We start from the raw sequence: 27,074 nt of genomic DNA on the forward strand, positions 1-27,074 counted from the left end.
TCCAAAGGAAGACATGGCTTCTTCTAGTGAAGCAAGAGAATCTTTCCCAGAGCTTCTTCTATCACACCTGCCCTTATATCACCTTGGCCAGAATTGTGTTACATACCCACAACCAGACTAGTCATTGGCAAGGGGAATGGAGCCACTGTGATTAACTTAGACTAATCAGACCCTCCCCTGAGGCTTAGATGGCATCAAAATCCCTGAAGCACATGGCCATGCAGGGGTAGGTGGATGTGTCTGAACAACAAGAGTCCTCTTGAGAAAAAGAATAGGAGCATAAACAGGTGTTGGGCAGGTAACCACGAGTGGCTGCTGCAGAGGTTCACCAAGAGTAGCCTAGAGGAACTTTCAGGTTGGTTGACTGGGCAGTTGTGGCACTGTTAACTGAGATAGAAGACTCAAGAGAGAACAAGGTGAGATATTTTTTGACTTGGTGAGTATGAGATGCTCATGGACCAGCCAAGCAGAGAAGTCAAGCGGTAGCTGCATATAAGAATTGACTATCCTTTCTTCTAAAACACCCTCTTCCCCTGGCTTTCAAGGCACCACAATATCCTATTTATCTCTTATCTCTATGGCATTCCTTCTCAGACTCCTTTGTGGGAGCCTCTTCTGCCATCTATCCCTGGAATATTGGGATCTCTCAGGGTTCTGTTCTAGGCCTCCTGCTTTTCTTAAATATTGGTATTACATCTTCTCCTGTGGCTTCAATTGTCCAAATCAATAACTTCAACCAACTTTCCTTTCTTTTCTGAGTTCCAGGACTCATATCTAACCACTCACTGGGCATCTCAACTTGGTCTTTAGTCTCTCCCCACCCCCCATAATCTCTATGATTCTATTTATCATTTGATCACTTGGAAGGCAGATAATATACCAAGTAGCTTGTGATTTTAGGCAAAGGGGTTGAGAAACAGATTGTTAGTGTGCCTTGGTTGCTTTTAGCTGCCTTTGACAGGATACTACAAGAAAAAGATGAGCTTATTAAAGAATTGGCTGTTTTGTAAGCAGGGATGAAAGGGAAGAGAGAAAATCAGAAATTCCAGGACCATCAGGGCCAAAAGATGCAACTGTTGCTCATCTCCAATCAATAAAGGATAGAAATGCTTTAAGTAACAAGGCTGTTTAAGTCACATGTTAAAACTCAGCCTTGGGACATATCAGATCAAGGTCATGAGCGGTGGCTTCCAGTAAATCCTTTTTTTGGATCAAATGGCTCAGGGAAAATAGACTAAAGGCATGCTCTCCAATGGAGGTTTTGTAAGTTCAAGTTACTTTAACAATTATGCCTAGAGAGAGGCATGTCTTGAAAGATTTAAGTGTGATAATTGGCACATGCTGCTGACAAAAATCAGGTAGGTAAAATGCTTTTCAAGTTTTAAAGAGAGATGTAGAGCCAAGATACAACAGCTTGGGGTCAAAGATCATGAGTGCTAGAGAATAACTTTTGGGCTCCCAAATTTCTGTGGACAGGAAGGAAGCTGAAAATGCTGCTCAGTCCCCAAAGAGTGTGTATTTTCCAGATGCAACCAAGGGGGATAATGGCAAAGAAAAGACCTTCCAGAGACTAAAGCCAAGATCTATAGAAGATCAATAACAGAGGCTATTCCCAGGGAGCTGAACTGGAACTTAATCAAGGAATGTTCCTTACACCCAACAGGATTTTGGAATTCTAAGAACCAGTGATGGTTGTATGCCCCCTATTCTTTCTTCTTATGATGAAAATGTTTACTTCAATGTGTAGTCTGTCCTTGTTCAACCGTTTCATATTAATCATAGATGTGTGGGGAGGTAGATAACATTTGTTTGTTTTTAAGTTCATAAGTCTCTGGATCAAGAGGAGCCATATCTGAACATAATGCAGAAACTATCATGAGATACTTGATAAACTTAGACCCTGATGTCATGATTGGTTGCGACTCTCGGGTATTACTTTCTGTAAGGAGAGTGAGTGTATTTTTCATGCAAAAAGGGGATAAATGAATATTTGTGATCAAGGAAGTGGACTTCCTTGATTATGATAAGAGAGTCATAAGTTTTTTCACCCTCCATCTCAACAAAACTATCTCAGTAAATGACACACCATTCAACCAGTTGTTGTAGCCTGAAACCTAGAAATCATCCACAAATCCATCTCCCTCATCTTTCACTTCGTCGAACCAATAATCAATTCCATTAATTCTATCTTGAATATAGCTCTAAACTCAATCTTCCCTTTTGCCACCCAAATTCACCTAGGCCACTGTAGCAACCTTCTCTTTGTTCTCTCTGCCTCTAGTGTTGCTAAACCTCAATCCAGGCTCCAAGGTGCTAACAGAGTCACTTTTTAAAGTAATTCTGATCATACCATATTCCTGCTAAAACTCTTCTTAGGTTTCCCATTGCTCTTACAAAAATGTTCAAACCCCATATGAGGCCTCCACCTTTTAATCCTGACCACATCTCTGGTTTTATTGCTTAATAATCTGTTTCTGGCTTCTGTCTTGTCTCCTTTGCCTTATTAACCTCTTTTCATCCTTCAGGTCACAGGCTGAGGGTCACTTCCTCTAAGAGGTTCTCTGCTCCCATAATGCAATATACTGTACTTCCTCTATCACTTTACTTATCCAAGTTGATCATAATTATTTGTTGAAGTCTGCCTTCCCTTCAGACTATAAGTTCTGTGAAGGCCAGGACCATGCCTTTCTAAATGCTACATCCTTATCACCTCGCACAGAGCATGGCCACGAAAAGTATGAAATAAAACTGTTATAGATTTGAAAGTTTTCATGTTATAGGACCTATTGGTGGTAGTGTACACCAAATATATACATGAGATAACTTGGGGAGCGGGTATCTCTAGAAAAAGAGAACAAGAGAAGTAAGAAAGATAATGATGATTAAGATGAAGAGATGAAGAGAAGGCTAAGGGGGAGAATGATTAATGTGCGGCTAGAGAAGTTGGAAGAATGTCACAAGAAAATGCAATCACAATCCAAAAGAGAGAGCATCAGAAAATTGGAGATACCCAACAGGGTCAACCACAGAAAAAAGGACAGGATATGGACTGAAAAGTGTCATTTGGTTACAGAGCAAGAAAAATAATGTATGAGAACAATTGGGTTCATCCTTTGTCAAACTAATATACTTAAGAAAGTATTTCCCTTCCCCTTTCTTTTCATTAATTTCTCTATCCATTGGTCCAGCAAAGATTCATTGAACAGCTACTCTGTGCTAAGCCCTAGGGAGACATGAGAAGGAGAACAAGGTCCACCTGGCCCTCTGGAGTTCACCACCCTTGTTACAAAGCAATGACTTGTGCCCCACTAAAGTCAGACTTGGCATTTCATTGGAGTTGGTATTGATTGGCTCCTGAACACATTCAGTGATATAAAAGCTGGTGCTCAAGTCCAGAGGCCAGCAAGACTTTATTATCTTGCTCTGAGCTAGCAGGAGGCAAAAGAGAAAGTATGTGTGGCACACGCTGTTGCATCATTTCTGTCCATAATTAAGTCATAGAGGAGAGTCTGAGTTTTTCCAAGAAAACTAGTTTCGACTGTTCAAAGGAAGAAAAAAGAGAGCAGTTTTAATCAACAGTATTTCCTCAAAAAACTCCCTGAAGTTGATCCTACTCAGTATTCATTTTGCAGAGATTCCTTTAGCTTTCAGTAATGTATTGTATTACCTACTAAATAACTGCTCTACTCTTTTTTTTTCCTATCCTGTGTTCTAATAAAATAGTGTGGCGTAGTGTTCAAAAGGTCAGTCATGGCCTTCTGAAAATTAATGGGAGCTTGGATGAAAACAAGAAGGACACTCTAAATAGCAAATTATCTTATTAGGTTTCCATTTAATACAGGGAGCATCTCATTTTATATAACATTGTTTTGCAAAAAAAAAGAGCTAAATCAAAATGTCTTTAAGGCACATTATAAGAAACCCAGCCCATCAAAAATTTTACATAAAACTAGGCATTCTTTGAAATGTGAATAATCATTTCCTAATTTATAATTATAATTTTGTAATATACTTATTTTTTGTTTTTTAACATATAGAATTGGAGATGTAAGTGATGCAAATATCTGTCTACAACTTCAAACTTTAGCTTTTGGGGACTGGCCTCACTCAGAGCTCACGCCTGGACTTTTCCAATGCTTTCATCTTAATGTCCTGAGGACTCAGAATGAGTGGGACAAGGAGCAAGGCAGAGTGAATCCTTCTCCACTGGAGGTGTAAATAAGTTACACATACTGAATGCTTACAAGGAGCCAGGCCCTTCCTCCAACTCTTGATGCGTATCAACTCAGTTAATCATCCCAACAACCCGTAAAATAGTTACTATTACTAGCTCTATTTCCCAGATGAGAAACTGAGTCAGAGAGGTTAACGGCAATTTGCCTTATGTCATACACTTAGAAAGTCATGGAACTGGTACTTAGTAGCCATTACAGGTGTTCATAATATGCCACAGCTTTCCTTAACAGATCAGAAAAATGCAAATACACATCATTAAGATCATGGGCAGGGCCTGCCTGGCAAAGCAGATGAGTTATAAACGACTTGTGAAACAAGGAATCACTCCTTAGAAAAGGTTGTGTGAGAGTCAAAGGTAAATTCCCAGTGCGTGGGTGGGGAGAGGTCAGCGGCCAATTCCGGCTGAGAACTTGAGCTTTTAACATCCTCTGTCAGAGCCCCAAAGACCGCGATCAAGGAACACAGAGAAAGCCAGCGGCCAGCCACGTGGCCCAGCCTGGAACCCGGTGGAGGTTTGTGGAGGCTGGGCCCTAGGGGCGGGGCTGGACGCGACGTCGCGCGTACCAGACGGAGTGCGCCTGCGCCCGAAGTGGGCGGAGCGCGGGTGGAGTGGGCAAGCGAGCGCGAGCAGTGTTAAAGGGAGCTCCCGGCACCGCTCGCAGGTCCAGTTTCCGCAGTGCGCACGCGCAAGGGTATCTTGTCAGTCGGCGCCGCGTGCGGGCCGGTGGCTCTGTAGCAGCGGCGGCGGCTAGTCTCCGGCACCATGAGCGGCTTCAGCAGCGAGGAGCGCGCCGTGCCCTTCACCCTCGAGTACCGAGTCTTCCTAAGTGAGTATCGGCGGTCGGCGGCCCCTCCCCTCCTGTCTGTCCATTCATTCCCGGGCCTCGCCTCGCGTGGGTCCTGGGCGCCTGCGGCCCGCGCATGACCTCTTGTCCCGGGCTGGACTACTCCGGCCAGTCCCCAGAGCCTGGGCCAGCCCCCAGAGCCTGGGCCAGCCCAGCTGGCCCATTCAGACGCCTGGCCCGCGAGCGGGACGACATGGGTTGGCGTTTCTCTTTCGCACGCCCAATTAGATCCTAACCTGGGCCAGTCTAGTTTTACAGATGTCCGACTTGGACAGTGTACGATGGGAAAAGGAAACCTCTGAGTCACCCTAGAAAGGTGCCTAGAGGTAAACTAATCCCCGTAAGAGGATTCCCTCATTTGAAGGGAAGGGTGGTGACTCCCTAAGACCTTAATTCCTCCACTATAGCTCCGACTTTAGGCACAGAACGGATTAAGTTCAGCCCTTCGTTCTACAGGCGGGGAAACTGAGGCCCGTTTCAGGAGGTCAGTGGGGGGACTGGACCCATCTGTTGAGGGCGAGGGTGAAGAATCCTGCTTTTCCCGCCACGTGTTTTCCCGTATCACTGATGCTGGTAACTTGCTTTATGAAACAACACTTTTCCCTTCAAGTCATTGACAGATGACGTCAATTTGGCGAGCAAAGAAATTAACCGAATTTTCACCCTTGTGCAGGGAAACGGCGTCTAAGGGGTACCCTACCCCAAGTCTGCACTTAGGGCTGCACTTAGAGCAGAGGAGGCTGCAGAGAGGCGGCGCTCCGCTTTCCTTGACGCACCACCTTTTTTTTGCCTTGTAGGTGGAGGAAAGCTATCTTGGGTTTATCTTTATTCTCTATGCATCACCGCCCCCTCCCCCCTCCTGCCCCAAGTTGCTGGAATAGATTATTGGAAATAACGGAAGCTTTCTAAAGTGTGTCACCAAAGGTGTTTCTTTTATAACTTCTTTATAGTTTTATTTGTAAGGAAATCGGCAGGTACAGCGAATTCTTTGGATTCTCCTGTAGGTGAAGGGCAGGAAAGAGGGGGTTAGAGGAGACACATGGGAATACTGAAAGAATGAACAAAGTTATCAAAAAGAAGCCTGGGATGAGAGGAAAAAGAAAGTGAACTCTAAAGTTTACACATCTAATTGAACATTAAGCTACCATGTAAAATCCAAGAAAGGTAGGACTCCCGTTTTATTTTATTTTGGAATTAAGCATCAAGGGCAGTGCAGGAACTTTGGATAAATAAATCACTGAACTTTTTTTCTGTAATTACTGTTGGCCCCCAAATTTCTCTTTATGGAGGCATTTAGAGAGGTGTCACTGGTTTGAAAGGGGGGGAGTGATTGGGTAATTGTCTTCAAGCTATATTTGCAGAGCAAACAGTTTTTAGATTCTGTATAGATAGCAAATATTTGATAGCCATTATGGAAGACCAGAGCAAAGCCACTCTGACTTTGACACTGGCTAAAGAAACTTTTTATCAGATGGAACTCTTTAGGAACTTAAGAAATACCAATAATTAGATCCAACTATGTAATTATATAATTTTTTTTTTAAATCATAGATTTCCTAGCACCTTTACTTAATAGGACTTTTTTTAAACCTCTATAATGTTATGTTTATCATTCTCTTTAAAACTGGTAGTGGGTTGTACGGCAAAGTCTCAGTTGACTCTGAAGGAACCATTCTGAGATTGGAGGTGGTCACTGTTAGATTTTTCCTATTCTACTTTATTTTCTAAACCTGAAGGGATATAATGTGGACCGACCCTTAAGTTTCCTAAGAATAATAAGGAAGTTTTTTAATTACTTTTTGGATATGGTAGTTAGGTCTCTAGAATATAGAAATTACCTGTGAAAGTGTTGTTGCAACTTGATTATCCCAAAGAAAAATCATAATCTAAGATGGCCCTGTCTTCCTGGAACATCATTTAAGGCAACATGGTTTATAATTAAGCAAACTGTTCCCCTCCCTTCCCCTGAGCCCAAGTATTTCATTAGTTCTATAACCTATTAACTGATGGAAGATCAACCCAAAACAATTTGATCACCTTTTGTATACCAGGCACTGCTAGGCTTTGGAAAAACGAAGGTGTATAAGGCAGTCCTTGACCTCATTATAGAGGTCAGTACCTGTGAGACTCCTAAGGAGTGTGTAGGATGAAAACTTAACCCAATCTTGGAGGAGGGCCAGGAAAAGTGAAGTATATAACCAGTTTTTTGTGGGAATAAAATCTTAGTATAAAAATGTACTTCACCATTCTGACAAGTGGTATTGATAATAGGGGAGGCTATGTCTGTGTGGGAGCAGGGAGTATATGGGAATCTCTGTACCTTCTCAATTTTATCATAAACCTAATTGCTCCAAAAAAATAAAGTTTTTTTTTAAGTGTACCTCATGGATCTTAAAATATAATTAACCAAAAAAGTAATAACTTTTCCTAATTTGCTTTGCAGAAAATGAAAACGGACAATATATATCTCCATTTCATGATATTCCAATTTATGCAGATAAGGTAAGGTGTCCTTATCTTTTGGGTGGTCTCTTTACTGAGATCAGTTAGTGTCACATGGATTTTCTGATATCTTAACAAGTGCTTAGAATATCTCATTGTGCTTTGACTTAAAGGTGCATTGAGTAAGAAGTTAGTCTTAAAACCAGATTATTCAGTTAAAGAAGCAACTAGAAATTGGGGAAGGGGTAAAGGAATAGAAGCAAATGTTTTAAAGTTGCATTGGTTAACAAAAAAATCACATTAGTCTTTTTCCATATGTGTATTTGGAACTAAAACCTTACTTTTTCATTAGTGGTTTTAAAGTTCACGAAGTAGCCAGCCCAATATTTGGGCTTTGGGATATTTACTAAACAGTAAAAATAAACTAAATTATTCAGTGAATACAAGAAAATTCAGTACTTTTAATAGACTGGTAGAGTTAAAATCTACAAATAGTATTAATAAAGGTTAGTCCACAGACTTCTAAAAGAGATGTCTGTTCCTGTATATACTAGTGGGCTGAGGAAATCTAACCTTAGCACAAGTCGATGGGTTTATCACAAATTGGTAAGAATCTTAACTTTCTTAGGGAAAAAAGTCTACAACTACATATTCCAAGATATTCGTGATCTTTGGGAGGTAGAATTAATTGCTAGTGACTTTTTTTGTTTTTAATTTCATATTTTCCTTTATATTTTTTAACCTTTCTACAAAGAGCATACATTATTTGTACAAATTTAAATAGTTATTTAAAAAAAAGAAAACACAGCTTTTTTAGCCTGCGTCCCAACAGAAGGCTATACTGTATTTAGGAATTGACACAAGAACAAATGTTTGATTCTTTTCCCTACCTTAAAACATTTTTTCATTCGGTCAGGAAGCTTGATTCACAGTGAGTATAGACCTTTTGCATTGTAAAAGATACATAAGTTATTGATCTTCCTTAGCTAGATGTGGATATGTAAACAGATGAACATCACATTCCAATGCAAATCTAGAATATTAGTAAAGATGAAATGTTATCCTTGTGTGTGTTGTCTTACTATTTTTCTGTGCTTGAGTATCAGAGAGAAATAGACAAATTCATTGTACTGCTACCAGGAAGTTTGCTGCTAGTCTGTATTGACACTTGAACATTGGCAGAAAATCCAAACTATGTATTGCTTTGGAGGAGCCTGCCTAGCTGGGCTCCAACTGGAGGCAGTGGTGCAGACAGCCCGAGTCCAATTATGTGCCGCAGTTTCAGGAGGCACTTCTAATTGGCATGTGTTCTGTGGGATTCTCAAAGTTATATTTATTCAGAAACTCTAATTTGTTACATCTGATTTCCTTGGAGTTGATGTGAACCACAGGATCCTTTCTTCTTCTTGAATTGGCATCATTTGGTTGGCTTCAATTATGTTTGTTGTATAATTAGTATGTATAGCAAAATACTTACAGTAACATCTCAGACCATTTTGAGTAACAAAGATATAATAAAATGATGTCCCTGTTTATTGATGGTACCTTAGCATATAGATGTGCTAAGGAAGGAAAGCATTTTCTTGACATAAATAGCTGTTTTTTATGTGTTTGTGTCAGTCCATTTGGGCTGCTGTATCAAAATACCACAGACTGGGTAGCATATAAACAGCAGAAGTTTATTGCTCACAGTTCTGGAAGTCTGAGATCAAGGTACCAGCATGATTGGGTGAGGGCCCTTTTCTGATCCCAGACTTCTTGTATCTTCACATGGCAGAAGAGGATAGGGAGCTCTGTGGAGCCTCTTTTGTAAGACACTAATCAACCCATTCCTGAGGGTTCTACCCTCATGTCTTACATACTGCCCAAAGGGCCCACCTACTATATTATCACCTTTGAGGATTAGGATTTTGACATATGAATTTTGGGAGGACATAAACATTCATATCATAGTAAGTGATTAGAGAGTATTCTCTTCAAGGAGCAGAATGTTCATAGTAGTTGTGGTACTTTATCTTATTGCTGTTTCAAGTTACCCCAGAATGGGAAACTGAGACTACATTTTGATGTCATTAAAACATCTTCACTCAAATTACTCTGCAATTCCTTGAAATCTTGTATGGGACTAGTTATGTCTGTAATCCGGGATTACGTGAATGGAGATTGCCTTTGTACCAGGCTGGCTCAACAGCACAAGCTCTTATAACAATTCTGGACCAGTGGTCCAGACCTCAGTAAACCTCAGCACTTGCAGGAAAAAGTTGTTTTGTTTTGTTTTGTTTTGAAGGAAGTTTAGTCTGTACAAAACAAGGGCACAGAAATTATTGGATTATAGCCTAAATAAAAGATCTGTTTAGTTGGTTACAGAAGAGTATGATTTTAAACATATTCCAATATGATTGTTTATATAAATACATTTTTTGTGTGTGGGGCCATAGGCCTTATGCCTAATATGGTCAGTCATTTGAGGGGTGATAATGAAGGAAGGTACCTTTAACACAACTCAGCTCAGCTAAGGAAAAATGCCCAAAGGCTTATTCTTACTCCAAGTCAGGACCTTTCAATGTGGACAGCATTCAATTTAGTATATATGTCATTAGATAATCAATCCAGCCAATCTGGGAACCCTCATGACTCAGATACCCTGCTTGGATTACTTCCGAATTTATTGGGAAGAAGAAGGCAAAGGCAAGGACTCACTGGATTTTAGATTGTAAGAGCGTCCTTTGCTCTGTGTACTCGGGGATCAAATATAAACACCTGAAACTCAGAGTGTCTGACATAAAATTTCTGAGATACCAGAAATTTAAAAAATCCAGAACATAGCATAAACACTGCGAAACAATGGGTGGGTTGAAGCTTTATCTAAATGTGAAACTGTTCAAATATCATGATTTGATGTTTAGTTTTAGAAGTTTGGTATTTTTCTATTCCACCTTAAACTTTGATGTTAAATACTAGTTCTAACAATATAGACTTCTATTTGTTTTTCAGGTAACTGTTGGGAGCATGTATAAATATAGAACTATGTTTCTTTTCTGTCCCTCTAAAAAAAGTCAAGCTTAGAATCAAGTAACTTGATGCTTCAGAAATTAAACAATATTTTCTGCAGTGTGTATCATTCTTAACTTTTAAAGATACTACCTCATCGTACCAAAACTTTTAGTCCTCTATACTACTCAAGTGGATGCTTTTTAGACTTAAAATCAGTAACTTGATGCTTCAGAAATTAAACAATATTTTCTGCAGTGTGTATCATTCTTAACTTTTAAAGATACTACCTCATCGTACCAAAACTTTTAGACTCCTCTATACTACTCAAGTGGATGCTTTTTAGATTACTCATTTTCTTACAGGATTTGTTTTTTTTTGAATTTTCTATTTATTTTTATAGATAGTTCCATAAATGGAAGTTTTAAAAATATCACAGAATTAATAATTTAAACACTATTTGTTTTGCCAACTTGTTATGTATGTAGAATGGTTGGGTTTTCTGGGTTTTATCTTTTAGTTTTGCATTTTCCAAATGAAAGTTAACCCTGGAAACATGAAAACTGACAATTAAACTTAATTAACATGTCTATAACTAAGAATAAACTATTTTTTCTGTTCAGATGAACTTTAAGCTGACTAAAATTTGAAAACGGGTATTCTAGCCATAATTTCTAGTATATCGATATTATCAAAAAATTAAATTGTGATGATTAAATATGCATATAATGTGCTTATAGTGAATTCTCAAACAAATAAAAATAGGATGATCATGTTGACCATAATAACTGGTTATTTCTGAAGGCTTTGAGAGCTCTGTTTTATGGGGTAAAGATCACTGAACTAGGAGTAAGAAATCTTGATTTCCCTCCTTGTTTTACCACTAAGTGGTTTTGTGATACCGAGCAAGTTACTTTACCTCTGAGCACTGTTAGTCTTAGTGGAATTTTATATTACATTCTATACTGACATCTCATGGTTCTGTATATTTAGCTTATTAATGAAATCTCATTAAAGATCATTATTTAAAAAGTTAAATAATATTGTTAATATTTATTGAATGTTTCCAATACTTTAGATACTATGGTAAAGCCCTTATGTGGATTATCTAACATGTTATGTCATTCTCTGAGCTAGGTTCTTTTATTAACCCCCTTATCTGAGATCACCAGCTAGAACTCAAAAGCAGTGGTGGCTGGATTCAAACCTAGGCATTCTGGCTCAGAACCTTTGATCTAAACCACTGAGATATTTCCCAGGAGGCATGTATGTGAGGCAGATTTTACTTTGTGCTTTTTCCCACATTTTCTACTGTAAATATCTCTTTGATTATACAGAAAAAAAGGGTTACTTAAATTTTGTTTTGTTTTAGCCTAGAATTCAAAGAAAATGAATAAGAACTTTCTTTCTTTGGAAAGGAGATATCGTTTTCTAGTCTAGGGATTCTAATCCAAGTTCCTGGAATGACCATTGGTGGGTTTCAGAGGTTCTGTGAAATCTCTGAAATTGCAATTGGTATAAATGTACATTTTTTCTTGGGAAAGGTTCTATGGTCAAAATTCTTAGTCACTGAAAAATCATAGAAGAGTTTGACAGCTGGAAGTGCAGACTCTTGTTTGATTTTTATAAAGGGAAGAAAGTAAACAGATTATAGAATATGTTTTCAAAATTTAGTCATTTTGAAGCTCATCTGAGGGGACAAAATAGAAGGTTATTTTTAGTTATGACATTTCAATTAAGTTTAATTGCTTTCTGTAGGTACATATGGCAGTAGGCATTACCAAATACAAGTTTATTGGAACTGCTATGAGTAGAAAATCCGTGCAATTGGAAAATAAATGAATATTACTGAAAGGTGTTTGTTTTTAAATTTTAATGGATTAACTATTTTCCCTGGACTCTTTAACACAATTTGTTGAGCGACCTTTTTGTTTGATATAAATCATGTTTTCCTTTGCAAACTTACAATTCTAAATGAATAAGGGGCACACAGTGTCAACTTTGGTTGTCATATTTCTTTCTGTCAGCTTCTCAAATAGACTTTTATCTTTTGTCAATAAAATAATTCAGGAACCACTTTTTTTTTTAATTAATTTTTTTCGGCTTTATAGAGGTATGATTGGCAAATAATCATTGTACTTATTTCAGGTATACAGTGTAATGTTTTGATATATGTATACATTGTGAAAGGATGCCCCCCAGTCAAGCTTATTAACCTGTCTACCACCTCACATATTTACTTTTTGGGGGGATGGTGAGAACACTTAAGATTTACTCTCTTAGTAAATTTCATAGAACCATAGTACATTAGGTCTCCAGAACTTATTCGTCTTATAACTGAAGTTTGTACCCTTTGACCAATATCTTTCTCCTCCCCCCACCTCCCCCCATCTGCTCCTGGCATCTACCATTCTACTCTCTGTTCCTATGAGTTCAGCGTTTTTAGATTGCACATAGTGAGCTTGTACATTATTTGTCTTTCTGGGTCTGGCTTATTTCACTTAGTATAATATCCTCCAGGTTTATTCATGTGTCATAAATGGCAAGATTTCCTTTTTTATGAAGGCTGAATAATAGTCCATTGTGTATCTGTGCCACATTTTCTTTATCCATTAATCTGTTTACAGACACTTAGATTGTTTCCGTATCTTGGCTCTTGTAAATAATGCTGCAATGAATATGGGAGTGCAGATATTTCAAGATTCTGATTTCTTTTGGATATAAACCCAGAAGTGGGATTGCTGGATCATATGGTAGTTCTATTTTTAGTGTTTTGAGGAACCGCCATACTGTTTTCTGTAGTGGCTACACTAATTTATAATCCCACTAACAGTGTACAAGGAGGAATCCATTTACTTTTAACAACTTAGAGTACATCCTATAATCATGAAACTGACTTTGAAGCCAAAATTTGAAACTAAGGGTTAAGAGCCATTGTCACTTGGTGAGCACTTAATAAGGTAAAAATATTCTTGGAAATGATGAAATCTGCTACATCTTTTCAAAAGAAACTTTGTGGGAGTAGAGCATTTCTTTATTAACTACATGAGCTCTTCTGTTGGGGATTTTGTACCCAAAACTACTCCAGAAGTTAAAAAAAAAAAGGCAAGGTGCCCTTGTTTTTTATTAGACTCGTGCTTTATATATTGTTTATATCTTGTTTACATGTTATTCTCCAAATTTTATTGCAAGACAGAAAAAAGAGTGGTAGAATCAGATTCCTAAATCTAATATTTACTTGATTTCTGAAGTTATCAAGAGAAATGCATGATGGGCCAACTTGAAAATGCTAATTTAAGCTACTTATGTACTAGCTTTTGGATCCAGTGTTGAAAACAGGGAGCTGTGAGCTTTGGTGCCGGAACAGGGATTTAGAATCCAAAGCATAGCAGAAGTAGAGAACAGAGTTCTGAGAAGTCCCAACAATGGAAATAATAAAACCGTAAATCCAGGATTAAGCTAAGTAATAGTTGAAAACCAATTAGGATTAAAGAAAGAAGGCATGAATTTCTAACTGGGTGATACTGAATTTTCTAAAATCTTGTCTTAGTATTTTTAAGTGCATAAACATTGGAATTATTAACATGCATATTAATTATAAAGTACATATAACATAAAATTTGCCATTTTAACCATGTTTAGGTGTACGGGACAGTGGTATTAAGTTCATGTTTTTGTGCATCCATCCCACCCTTCATCTCTAGAACTCTTTTCATCTGGTAAAACTGAAACTCTATACCCATTAAACAATAACTCCTCCATCCCCCCATCCTTTGGCACTTTAGATATCTCACGGAAGTGGAATTGTACAGTATTTGTGTTTTTGTGTCTGACTTATTTCACTTAGCATAATGTCTTCAAGGTTCATCCATGTTGTATATATCACATTTTGCTTTTCTATTCACTCACCAGTGAGGACACTTGGGTTGCTTTCATGTTTTAGCTATTGTGAATAATGCCGTTGTGAACATAGGTGTACAAATATTTCTTGAGGACGCTACTTTCAGTTCTTTAAGGTATATTCCCAGCAGTGTAGTTGCTGGATCATTTATGTTACGTAAAATTTCCTGGGGCCAAGAGACTGGAGAAAAAGGCTGACAACTCTGTCATTACATTAAGAATTTATTAATTTACATACAAGGTACATCTTGGGTGGCGGCAAGATTATATGGATATCCTCTGCACCTTCCAGACTGAGCTTTATAGTTAAAAGCAATGAGTGTAGATGCTGAGAAAGGAATGTGTGTTTAATCTAAGGGGAGCGGGGAGAGAGGCAGTGGAAGACCAGAAGACCAGATGCTGAGAGGCTCTGGTGCCAGAGGTGATTAAGAGACAGATAATGTCTAGGACCACTCACTGCGGAGTTCTTGTGTACATTCCTGGACCTGCAGTGGGATGAGGCAGGAGTCAAGATGGATAAGCCTCAAGATTGAGTCAGCTCTGTCTACAATGCTCAATATAGTAATTCTTTTAATTTTTTGAGATATTGCCATACTGTTTTCCACAGAGGTTGTATCGCTCTACTTTCTTACCAACAGTGCACAAGAATTCTAGTGAGAATGCTTATGTTTTTAACAGTAAAAGTTTTTCTAGCAATGGAGTAATTGGTTGAATTTCTCACATCAGTTACCCTAAAAATTCTAAGTATCACTGTTCACCTAGTGACAACCTCTGCATTGTAGTCATGCTATCTAGGAGAAATAAACTGTTCTTTAGTAGTAGTTCCTGCTAAAGTATGAACCCCCCATTCTTTTATATTAAAATATTTAAAAATACTTTCCCTTGTGATAATAATGAAGAAAATAATGACTAAAAGCTATTACAAATTCATTGCTTTTAAAAAATACAGTAATCACTACAGCATGTACATATACTTAAAAATGTGTTAAATGTTCATTTTATAGACTAGTCATCTAGGTTTGTGGATTCCATGCTGTGTATAGCCTATGACCCACAGGCTGAAGGACCTGGTTTGGTGATCCAACCCTTAGGGAGTTTAAAGCTTTTATTCTGTTCACTGCTAGTCTTCAGTGCCTGGAAAAGTGTCTGGCACATAATGGTGGTGCTCAATAAATATTTGTTGAAAAAAAATGAATAAATTGGATATATGGCTCCTTGCAAGATACTCCTTGCTAGTTTTGGCCCAGCTAATGTGGGGTTTTTTTTGTTTCACTTTTGGCTTTTAATTATTAGCTATACAGGTTTGTAATATTAGGTAATGTGGTTTTGAGATCTGTATGTATTTATTATTTAATTCTACTGAAGTGTTCAATTAGTGATTTCCACTATTTACCACATTTTTTCTTGAGGCAGTGTATTTGTTTAGTAACATTTTCTTTAAAATATCCAATCTCGGTTTTCACATTTCAGTTAATCTTTCATGTAGTAACTGCTCCATCTTGTGAATCTTTAGGATATTGCTGCTGAAAACTTTAAAAGACCTGATTCTGTTCTAGTATAATAGATATCCGGATCTTTTTATTACCAGAGTATGGTACTAGATAGATGCAGTTATTAAAAACTTATAGTGAGTAGAATGAAATTTAATCGAAAATTGGATGTGAGGTTTCTACCCTGAAAAATTAGTGTTACGTTTTCTAAAATCATCCAGTTATTACTTTACAAAGATAGAGCAGTGGATTTAAATATCTCCATTCTTTGTGGTTTATATGTTGTTAGCAAGTAAGCATCAGGAGGCCTGGAGAAGGAACTCATAGAATACTTTTAGTCTCCCTTGGTTTGACCAAGAACTTAAATGAGTGACAGAAGTTTTACACTCTTGAATATAAATCTGTGTAGCTTTTCTGCTTGTTAAAAGTAGCCACAAGGTAATTTTGGCTTGAAACCTTTGACTTATATTCCCTTGTAGTTTATCAGTATGTGTGTGTGTGTGTGTGTGTTTTTACAAAGTAAGTAATTCTAAAAACTTGTGTAACTAAGTAATTTTCATTTTAAATCAGCTTTTAGAAATGTACATTTTATAATACAGTAATTGCAGATTTGGCTTCATGTGTGCCCTTTGTAGAGGCTATAAACTGAACAATTAACTGCATTTAAAGTTTTATTCTTTGGTGAAAATAATTTTCTGACTCCTTAAAGCTGTTTTAATTAGTGACCTTATGTCAATTAGAGACCCTATATTTGATTTGGGTATGCAAAATGAGATGGCAGTCATATTTTCTTTCATTGTGTTTTTAAACAATAAGCACTTGGTAATTTTTAAAAATATATCATTTGTTTCAAAGTAGTCGGTTTAAGGCTGTAAATTAATTGCACTAGAACTGTCTTTGGTTAAAATATTTTTGGAACATATTTTATCTTCATTGTTAAACTTCTTGTCCTTTTGAAGAGTACGTGATTTTTAAAAACAGCCAAATTGAGAAAACATTTTGGGTAATCAAGCTGATTAATTTTATTCGAGACTAAAGTGGAAGTATGACAAAGTAATTAAACTGATTTGGGATTTGTCTTGTAAACCACCTCTGAACTAGGTGATCCAAAAACATTTTAAGTAATTGTAGCGTCACTGGAGGGAATGAGTAGCCTTTGGAGATGCTTGCTTTGAAGATGGCCTTTCTCAGAGATACAAGTTCTATTATGTTTAAGAACTGTTTTCTTTCTTTACAGAAACGTTCTTTCCACACACACCCCAACTTTTATTAAGAAAATTTTTAAAAATCCCAAAATGTTTGAAGAATTATACCATGAACAACCATATACCCACAGCCTTGGTTCTTCGGTATTTTTGCAGAATAATATTTTGCTATATTTGTTTTATCTCTTCATCCATCAGTCTTATTTTTTGATGCATTTTATTGAAAGTCCACTGACTTCAAAGATTTGATATAATGAGCATTTTAGCTTTGGAGGAACTAGGGCATGCTCATTGAAGAAAACAAATTAGCTCCTGTGACCAGCTCAATTTCTCTCTTTTTCAGGATGCGTTCCACATGGTAGTTGAAGTACCACGCTGGTCCAATGCAAAAATGGAGGTATGTTTCACTTTACATTGATAGTCAGATGTAGGATATTAGTTTTAATCTAGCCACACTGATTCGCCCAAGGGTTAAACAGCTGAAGTTCAAAGTTTTCCTCTTTCTAGTCCTAATCTACTTTCCAATTGCATCTCCCATCGCCTGCCATTCTTTCCTCTGTGCTCCAGCTAAACTCAGCCATTTAGAATTGGCAAATTTGTTACAGACTTTCCTTCCCCACATCTTTGCTTCTGGAGTTCCCAAAGCCTGGAATTACCTTTTTCTCCTGTCTTGTTCTTAAATCCATCATTGACTCCTCCATAGGGCCAATGGGCTTTCCTTAGTCACCCCAACAAATGATCTTATTGGAATTTCTGTTGCATTTTGTTAATTTCCTCTTGATGACACCCAAGATATTTGGCTTTCTGTTAGTGGGTATTTATTATGTGTTTTATATTACTTAAGCTTTTCGGCGGTAATTATACTTCTCATGTAATAGACACTTAAATAATTGAATAATTTTTAAGTCCTTGAAAGGAAAGCTGAAGTTGGATAATATTTATTTTGTCTTTTTAATAAAAATCTTACTTCTCGAATGTTAAGATTTATTCCAGGTAAGTTTAGTTTTGCTTTCTGGAATTAGTAAATGTTCCTTTTGCCTTCTTGGTAGTGCCTGTAGACTTCAGATGTTTTCCACTTAAAGGCTGATTATGGAGAGACTTATTTCAAATTATAAAAATGTTAGCAGTAAAATATATCATTAAAGTGGAACTAGGGGACGTACATTCCATAATTAATTACCTCAAATCTTTATTTGAATAGTATTTCACATCCAGATATACAATGATTTGAAATTTTTTATTTCAGATTGCTACAAAGGACCCTTTAAACCCAATTAAACAAGATGTGAAAAAAGGAAAACTTCGTTATGTTGCAAATTTGTTCCCTTATAAAGGATATATCTGGAACTATGGTGCCATCCCTCAGGTATGTCTCTGTGCAATTGCTAGAAATGTACTTTTTAGCTAAAAAAAAAAAAATTAACCTACTGTTAGTAAAAAAGATTTAAACACCCTCAGAAAGTTTTTGCTGTAATAGATTTTTAAAACATAAGGAGTAATTAACTCATTTTAATACTTTTTTCAATAACTTATTTTCAAGATAAAGATATTTACAATGTTTAAGTTCGCATTTGAAAGTTTGTTCTTTTCTGAAATATTTTTCTTCCTATATATGTGGACTAGTTATATACTATACACATTCTTTTTTTATAGAATGAGTGACAAATCTATTAAGAGAAACGATATAGACTGTTTTTAGCACCAGGCAGACTAGGGTTCAAATCCCAAGGCCGCCACTTCTTAAGTTACTTAATTTGCCTCTGCTTCTTCCTCCCCAAGACATGACTGTCTCCTCCTGAGATATTAATAGTACTTAGCTCATATGGCTTTTGTGAGGAATAAAGTGCCTAGTTCTCACAGCTGTTGATCTTTATGTTGAGTCCTGATTCCTTCTTAAAGCTGAGCTCTCTGTGGTAAAGTAAGAAAGAGATTCTGATTTCCTAAACAGTCCTTTGAGGAGGTGGTGGTGATATGGTATCTGTGAGGTATAAATTATTTACCAATTTATCTGTGGGTGGTGGAGTATAAATTGTTTACCAATTTAATCCCAGCACAATGCCAGTGTGTAGTAGGACCTTATGTAACATTTGAAAAATCTCTAGAATCATGTCTATTATGAGTAAATGACAGATTTAATTCTGATTTGGCTAGGTCAATGCTATGGCACTTAACGATTTTTACACAAAATATTCAATATATTTTTTTCTTGTTGATAAATGCTTTGTTTTTATTAACCATTAAGCCTATTAAATAGAATCTACTGTGAAACTAGGTTACAAAATCATAGGTCAAATTCATTTAGCTTGTGAGGTAATTACAAAGTTGTTTGTCTGCCTTAATTATAGCATTTTACCTTGTACTTCAGTTGACCTAGTATTTAGCCTTGAAATATCATCCTTCTGGGAAAACATTGCTGAAATTCTTATTCTTCTGTAGGTTGGATCTGGCTTTGTTGGATCCGGTCTTCCTTTTTCATCCTTCACTTTTATCTTTTTTGCCTTTACTCCAGCTGAGTAGGCAAACAAATCCAAGAAATATGTTCTGGATTGGGGAAGAAATGAGCCAAAACAACAGCTACATTTTAAGCTTGACTTCTTGGCAAACATAGGCCATCTGTTTTTTTATGAGACGCTTTGTAAGGATTCTTTCTGTCTTACAACTTAGCAGGAAAGAAAACCAGCAATTTAAAGCTTCAGAAAATCCTGATTAAACTTTTCAATCTTGGCTCTTGGTCAGCGATGATACTTTTACCATCAGAACACATTAGTTTCTGTTTTCTTTTCTTTCCTTTTTTTTTAGGCAAGGAAACCCTTGGTTGACCTCACTGATTGCAAGGACCTTGTCAGCTTACGATCCCTTATTTTTTAATTTTTTATGCCTACAGCACCTGGTCTTCCTAGGTGGTCTCCCATCCAAGTACTAACCAGGCCTGACCCTGCTTAGCTTCCGACATCAGACGGGATGGGGCTTGTTCAGGGTGGCATAGCCGTAGACTCTGTTTTAATATTATTGCCAACCTACCTCTTTGGACATTTATTTTAAAGAAAATGTAGTTAGTAGCAGATTGTAAGTACAAAGAATTCTTCGAAGCAATTTCCTTTTAATATATATTTAAAGTAAATATTTGGATCTATATCTGTTTGCATTTGTCTCAGTAGGTGAGTGTTTTTTTGTTTTAAATAGGATCATTATTCATTCTAAAACATAAATTTAGGTTAGTGTTCCATGCATAATAGGGGCCCTGGCATTTAATTAAAATTATTGTGTGTAGTTAAGATTCTTAGATGCAAATAAAGAATTTTTTAAATGAGAAAAAATAGCTGAAGATAAGTATTTTTTTGCAGAAAGACTCCTGGGATGTTATCTTTTAATGTCAATGTGATCTACTTTGTCAGTAGCATGTATAGGAGTGATATGCTCTAATAAGTCTTTTTTTTTTAGACTTGGGAATACCCAGGACACAATGACAAACACACTGGCTGTTGTGGCGATAACGACCCAATTGATGTGTGTGAAATTGGAAGCAAGGTAATAGAATCTGAAATATTTTTCTTTAGTGTTTAAGATGATATTAATGAAATATACAAAGTTCATACTTTAAAAAAACATTGTGAATAATAACATTACTTTGGGTGATTAGAAGCTTCCATTTCATTTTAAGCATTTGTGTATTATAATTTGTACAGTTAAACCTAACCTAGAAAAAAATGCATATATGAGTATATGACTATACACATATTTGGAAGAAGTGGACATGTTCTGTGCTGCTTTAGAAGGCAGATGATTGGTCAATAGGTGAAGGGTACCAGGAGGCAAAATTCATCTCAATATAAGGAAAACCTTGCTTAATGGTTTAGAGTGATCAGTGAATTGATCACTGAAGCCAAATAACCTCAGAAGTTGGAGATTTATGGCAGGGATTCCTCTATCTAAAGTAGGTCTGCCCTAGGCGTCTATGGTTGTATATTTTTACGATCTTTCTCAGGCAGAGAGAAATAGTAAACAACTGGAAAGAAAGTTATCATTCAGTTTCTTAAGTCATAAAGTTCAGTCATATTGTATGACTTGTGTAACTCAGCGGCTTCTATAAAATAAAAGGTAAAGAAAGCATATTAAAATATGTATTTGAAACAAATTACGGAGGGTTTATTTTTGGCATAATCAATGACAGCTTAAAAGATATTAGTTACCCTGAACTATGTCACTGATTTTCTTAGGACCTGTAAGTAAAACTGATAGGCATTTACTTGGTTAGCTTTTTAAAAATTGCTTATAGGAACAATCCTAAGGTAAGTTTGCAGAAACTTGGCATCTTCTTTATTTCCTGTTATCCACCAAGTAAAGCTTTTCTTCCAAAATTTTGTTCTGTAGTGTTGTCTTGACTGTGGTTATTGACTTTCAGGTATGTGCAAGAGGTGAAATAATCAGGGTGAAAGTTCTAGGCATATTGGCTATGATCGATGAAGGGGAAACTGACTGGAAAGTCATTGCCATTAATGTGGATGATCCTGATGCAGCCAATTATAATGGTAAGAAAATTTGAAGAGTCTGAAGTCTTTGTATCGAAATCTGATGCCCCACTTAACCTGTAATGATATAACTGTAAGCTCATGCCTACAAACTGTTAAAAGAATGGCAGAGCAAAACATTTGACAAAGGATTGTTATTTCTAATACTGAACTTCTATAATTAGTAAACTTTCCCCTTCATTCCAGGAAAGAAAAATCTGGTAGTTTGTGTTTACTCTTTTTTTTCCTCTCTTTTCTCACATACTCCTACTCCGTTGTTCTATTTATTTATTTTGAGATATAATCTACATACCATAAAAGTCACCATTTTAAAGTGTACAATCCTATGGTTTCTAATATATTCACTAGATTGTGCAACCATCACAACCATTAATTCCAGAATATTTTTACCATTCCAACAGAAAACCCCACCCACATCCATTAGCAGTCATGCCCTATTTCCACTTCCCTCAGTCCCCAGCAGCCACTAATCTATTGTTTGTCTCTGTGGATTTGCCTAGTCTGAACATTTCACATAAATGAGTTCATATGATATGTCTGGCTTCTTTCACTTAGCATAATGTTTTCAACGTTCATCTACATTGTAACATATATCATTATTTCATTCTTTTTTTGGCAGTAAAATTAATGTAACACAAAATTAACCATTTTAACTGTTTTAGAGTCAGATTTCGGTGGCATTTAGTACATTCACATTTTCATGCAACTATCACCACTACCTAGTTCCAGAACATTTTCATCACCCCAAAAGGAAACTTTCTACCTTTAAGCAGTCACTCCCTATTCGTTCCTCCTTCCAAAGCCCTGACAACTGCAAATATGGGTATTTCGTATGTGTGGAATCATAAAATATGTGGCCTTTTGTGTCTGGTTTCTTAGCATAATATTTTCTAGGTTCATCCATGTTGTAGCATGTATTAGTACTCGTTCCTTTTTATGGCTGAATACTACTCCATTGTATGGATATATATCACATTTTGTTTATCCATTCATCTGTTGATGGACATTTGGTTTGTTTTTGGCTATTAGGAATAATACTGCTGCTGTGAATATTCCTGTACAAGTTTTTGTATGGACGCATGTTTTTAATGCTCTTGGGTGAATATACCTAGGAGTGGAGTTGCTGAGTCATATGGTAGCTCTTAGGTTTAAGCTTTCGAGGAACTGCCAAACTTTTTTCCAAAGCAAGCTGCTCTGTTTTACAGTCCTGCCAGCAGTGCATAAGAGTTTTGATTTTTCTACTTCCTTGCCAACACTTGTCATTAATCTTTTTTATTATAGTCATTCTATAATAAAATCTTTTAATGGAGTATAGGTTAACAATTCTGAAACTCCTATATATGTATACTGGATTTGAACAGTTAAGTAAATGGATGGCAGATGGTGGGGGCTAGATTTCTCACTGTTGGAGTGGGAAGTTATAGATAAGCAAGAGAGAGAGCTAGAATGAGCCATGTGGTAATGGATAGTTGGAGGTATCAGTAAGAACTGTTTAATTTTACTAGTGAGATACAGGTGGATACATATAGGAATATTTTTAGATATGTGTATATACAGGGTTAGGGTACACACTTTTTTTTTTTTGCTCTATAAGCTGAGAGGGCCTAAAAGACCCTTTCAGAAGCAATGAGCACATCTAGCATCCAGATCTTGGTTTAGTTTCTAATGCTATTCTTCAATAAAAGGAATCAAGGCTCCTTGGAGAAATAGCTGATTTTTATGGTTAGGGTGGGGACTATATAAAATAAGCCTGGAGTATAGTCCAGAAAATAATAAAGTGCTTTTTTTAAAAAACATCTTAATTACACTTTTTGGGTGGCTCCATGGTGTAGTGGTTAGCATGTCTTCTTTACACACAGGAGGTCCTGGGTTCACGCCCCAGGTGGAGCCATGGACCATACCCCAGGTGTGCCAGGCCCCAGGTGCACTAGGACTCCCGAGTGAGCCTGGCCCCGGGTACATGCCGTGAGTGTGTGGGAGGAAACACCCCACCTTCAGAGATCCAGTTCTTAAGGGGAAACGGCAACATCCATAGGTCAGGGGTGGAAGTGGGTGGGGGGTGGATTAAAGAGAGGGCAAAGCTGAAACAATTTGAGCAAAAAAAGAAAGGGTGGGGGGTGGAATTAAAGAAGGGGCAAAGCTGAAACAATTTGAGCAAAAAAAGAAAGTAATATTAGATCATAATCCAAAGAATAAAATATCCGTGAGTCCATACTGACATAAATAAGTGATTGAATAAATAAATAAATGGGGAAGAATAGTCAAGTTCCCATGCAGAAGAATTCTAAATAATTTATATAAATATTTTCACCCTCAAGGAGGTGGCACATACTCCCCATTCCTGAATTATGGGCTATGCACAGTGACTTCCTTCAAAAGAGTCCAATATGGAAAAGGGGGTCGGAAAGAATAACTTGCTTGACAGCTGAGAAACCTAACAAACACTACCTCAGCCAGGTTACCAAGGTCAACATCAACAGAGATGAGTCATCTTAAGAGCATATACTCTTGAAATGATGTGTTTTTAATAATATTTGACCTCTGTGGTCTTTCTCCCCCAAACCCATTACCCTAGTCTGATCTTGAGAAAAAGAAAAGACAATCCCAATAGGGCGGCATCTTACAAAATGCCTGACCAGCACCCCTTAAAATAATCAAGGTTGTCAAAAACAAGTTTGAGAAACTGTCATAGGAAAGAGGAGCCTGAGGAGTCATGACCACTAAACATAGTATGGCATCCTGGATGGGATCCTGGAATAGAAAAAGGACTTAATAATAATGTGTCACTATTGGTTTATTAATTGTGACAAATATAAGTATCTTTTCTGTAAATCTGAAACTGTTCTAGGGGCTTGCGGTAACTAAACAGGGGAGCAGGCCTGGGAAGCGATTTGATACTTGGCAGGCTGGCCCAGCTCTGACTGGGAGTAGAGCTGGGCGGTAACCTTTCAGGAAGGGGCATTGTTGAGTTTGGTTCAGACCAAGCTTAGTTCCTGGTTACTGGAGTCTTGGGAATGTGGAAGGAATGTTGCTTTTCTGCATTAAGCTACCCCTCAGTTGGGGAATATTATAGCAGTACTTCACAGAGCTTGAGATCCCCTGTATCCAGAATGAAGAGAGGATTGCACTGAATATTTGTGATAGTGTTGCACTTTCTGTTTCAGACATAAAAGATACAGCACACTTCGAGATGCTGGATAGTTTATTAGTCCGGTAGTGAGTGGTGGAAAGCTGTGAGCAAGTGAACACTGACTCGGAAACTGCAGTCATAAACGTAACCTAATCCAGTAAGAACCAAGCTAGACAAGCTTTAAACAAACTGACTGGATTCCAGTTGGAGAACTTCACATTGAAAGTGGCCTGTATCTCTGATGAATGGCTACCTAGCAGAGCCCCTCACAGCAGCTCCAACGTCTCCATGGGATTGGGCAGAGGGGCTCATTGATGTAGGGGTCTTCAGGATTGGTGTTCAAGCAGAAACTGTGGCTTGCCTCTACACCTTCTGGCTCCCACCCAATACATAGGGGCCATCATAGAAAAAGAAGGTTCCACCATTTAGAACATCACCAAACAGTCTAAAACCGATGTCCATTGTAAAGAGAATGCAAGTGCTTCTGAGAAGTCAATTACTATCCTCTGTAACCCTTAGGGTACCTCTGTGGCTTATAAATCTATTCTGGAGATTATGCATAAGGAAGCTCAAGATAAATTCATAGAGGAGAGTCTCTTGAAGATTTTAGCCCATAACTTAATAGGCTGTCTTATTGGCAAGGAAGAGAAGACACCTTAAGAAAATTGAGCAAGACATCATGATACTTCCACTGTAGAAATTGATGCTATATAACTACAGCATTACAGTTAAAGACAATGTTGAAACATGTGCCAAAGCTGAGGAAGAGGTAATGAAGGAAATCAGGGAGTCTTATGAAAATGAAATTGCTTCTATGAATCTTCAAGTACATTTAATTCCTGAATTAAATCTGAATGCTGGATTAAATCCACTTCAGGGATGCCACCTCCCACATCAGGGCCCCCTTCAGCTATGATTCCTCCTTACGGTTTGAGCATTCAGACTTCATCTATTTATCCCAGCCTTATCTGTAGGTGACATTTATTGGCAAGCTGGAGCAGGACATCAAACAGCTTTCTTGCTTTGCAGGAACTTAAGATCGCTCGAGCTGAAGCACCAGATGTTAGTGAGGATAGTGATGGCCTTCAGAAGCTCAGTTCAAGGCTCATGGAAGAATTTATGGAAAAATTAAGAAAAAGAAAACTTTGTTAGTCCTAAAGAAGAGGTGAAACTTGAAGGTCATATCATAGTGCCATCCTTTGTTGCTGGCAGGGTTTTTGGGAAAGGAGGCAAAACGATGGATGAGCTCAAAAATTTGTCAGAAACAGAAGTTGTCCCTCATGACCAGACCTTGACGAGAACAATCAAGTGATGGTCAAAATAACTGGTCACTTCTATGCTTGCCAGGTTGCCTAGAGAAAAATTCAGGAAATTCTGACAGCAGAAAGATCTGTAAAGTGGACCTCCTCAGTTAAGACAGAAGCAAAGGCTCAGGAAACAGCCCACCACAGAGGCAGATGCCAAACCAGAGACAGATTGCTTAACCAACAGACAGGTGCTAAACCCCTATCCAGAATGCACAAGTTTTTATCTAGCCAGTTGTTTCTGAAGACCAGGCAACTTTTGAACTACTATCTCTATGAGAATGTATACTTTATGCTCTCTAAAATATATGACACCAAGCTTTAAAAAAATAAGTAAGGGGAAGGGAGAGAAAAAAGAGGAGCTCTGCTCTTCCCTTTGTTGTATCCTCAGTGTAACAAATTTTCTAATTTTTCTTAATATTTCTTCATAATGCCAGAAATTGGCTTAATGATGTATTCACTAAATTCATTGAATAGATAAAAATAGATTGCTTCTAAGTCCAATTGTTAAAATTGGACCAGAATCAAATTATTACAGGAACTTAAATATTAAGCTGTTAGCATAGAAAAACTGTTCTCAGTTTTATATATTTTATTTTTAATTATGTTTATTGGTTAATACAATTATATAATTTTCAGGTGTACACTGTAATTCGACATCTATATATTCTATGTGTGATTACCACCCAAAGTCCAGTTTCCTTCAGCTACCATATATTTGATCCCCTTTACCCACTTCACCCTCCCCCTACCCCTCTGTATTGACCTCCTTTACCCCGTCTACCTGTCCCCTCCTCCCTCACCCCCTACCCTCTGGTAACCACTAGTCCATTGTCCATGTCCCTGAGTCTCTGTTTGTCCTGTTCATTTGTTGCTTTTAGGTTTATATCCCACATATAAATTATATCATCTGATTTTCAACTTTTTCTGTCTCGCTTATTTCACTTAGCATGATTATCTCGAGGTCCATCCATGTTGTTGCAAATGGCAGTATTTCATCTC

The 27,074-nt window shown here is 37.4% G+C and overlaps 1 protein-coding gene and 2 pseudogenes across 1 annotated transcript in view; 2 read left to right on the forward strand and 1 right to left on the reverse strand.

Moving 5' to 3' along the window:
• Nucleotides 1-4,857: 4,857 nt before the first annotated feature.
• Nucleotides 4,858-27,074, forward strand: part of PPA1 (pyrophosphatase (inorganic) 1) — a 39,137-nt gene continuing 16,920 nt past the window's right edge. Inside the window, exons 1-6 of the mRNA XM_006915550.3 lie at nucleotides 4,858-5,063; nucleotides 7,525-7,583; nucleotides 17,453-17,506; nucleotides 18,356-18,475; nucleotides 20,551-20,637; nucleotides 21,512-21,638. Of these exons, the coding sequence (XP_006915612.1) occupies nucleotides 5,000-5,063; nucleotides 7,525-7,583; nucleotides 17,453-17,506; nucleotides 18,356-18,475; nucleotides 20,551-20,637; nucleotides 21,512-21,638 (511 nt within the window). The 5' untranslated portion in view covers nucleotides 4,858-4,999. The remainder of the gene's footprint in view (nucleotides 5,064-7,524; nucleotides 7,584-17,452; nucleotides 17,507-18,355; nucleotides 18,476-20,550; nucleotides 20,638-21,511; nucleotides 21,639-27,074) is intronic.
• LOC112482685 lies at nucleotides 19,985-20,103 on the reverse strand (annotated as a pseudogene).
• Nucleotides 23,839-26,397, forward strand: LOC112482667 (annotated as a pseudogene).

This window comes from Pteropus alecto, unplaced genomic scaffold, assembly GCF_000325575.1.
Source record: "Pteropus alecto unplaced genomic scaffold, ASM32557v1 scaffold155, whole genome shotgun sequence".
NCBI lineage: Eukaryota > Metazoa > Chordata > Mammalia > Chiroptera > Pteropodidae > Pteropus > Pteropus alecto.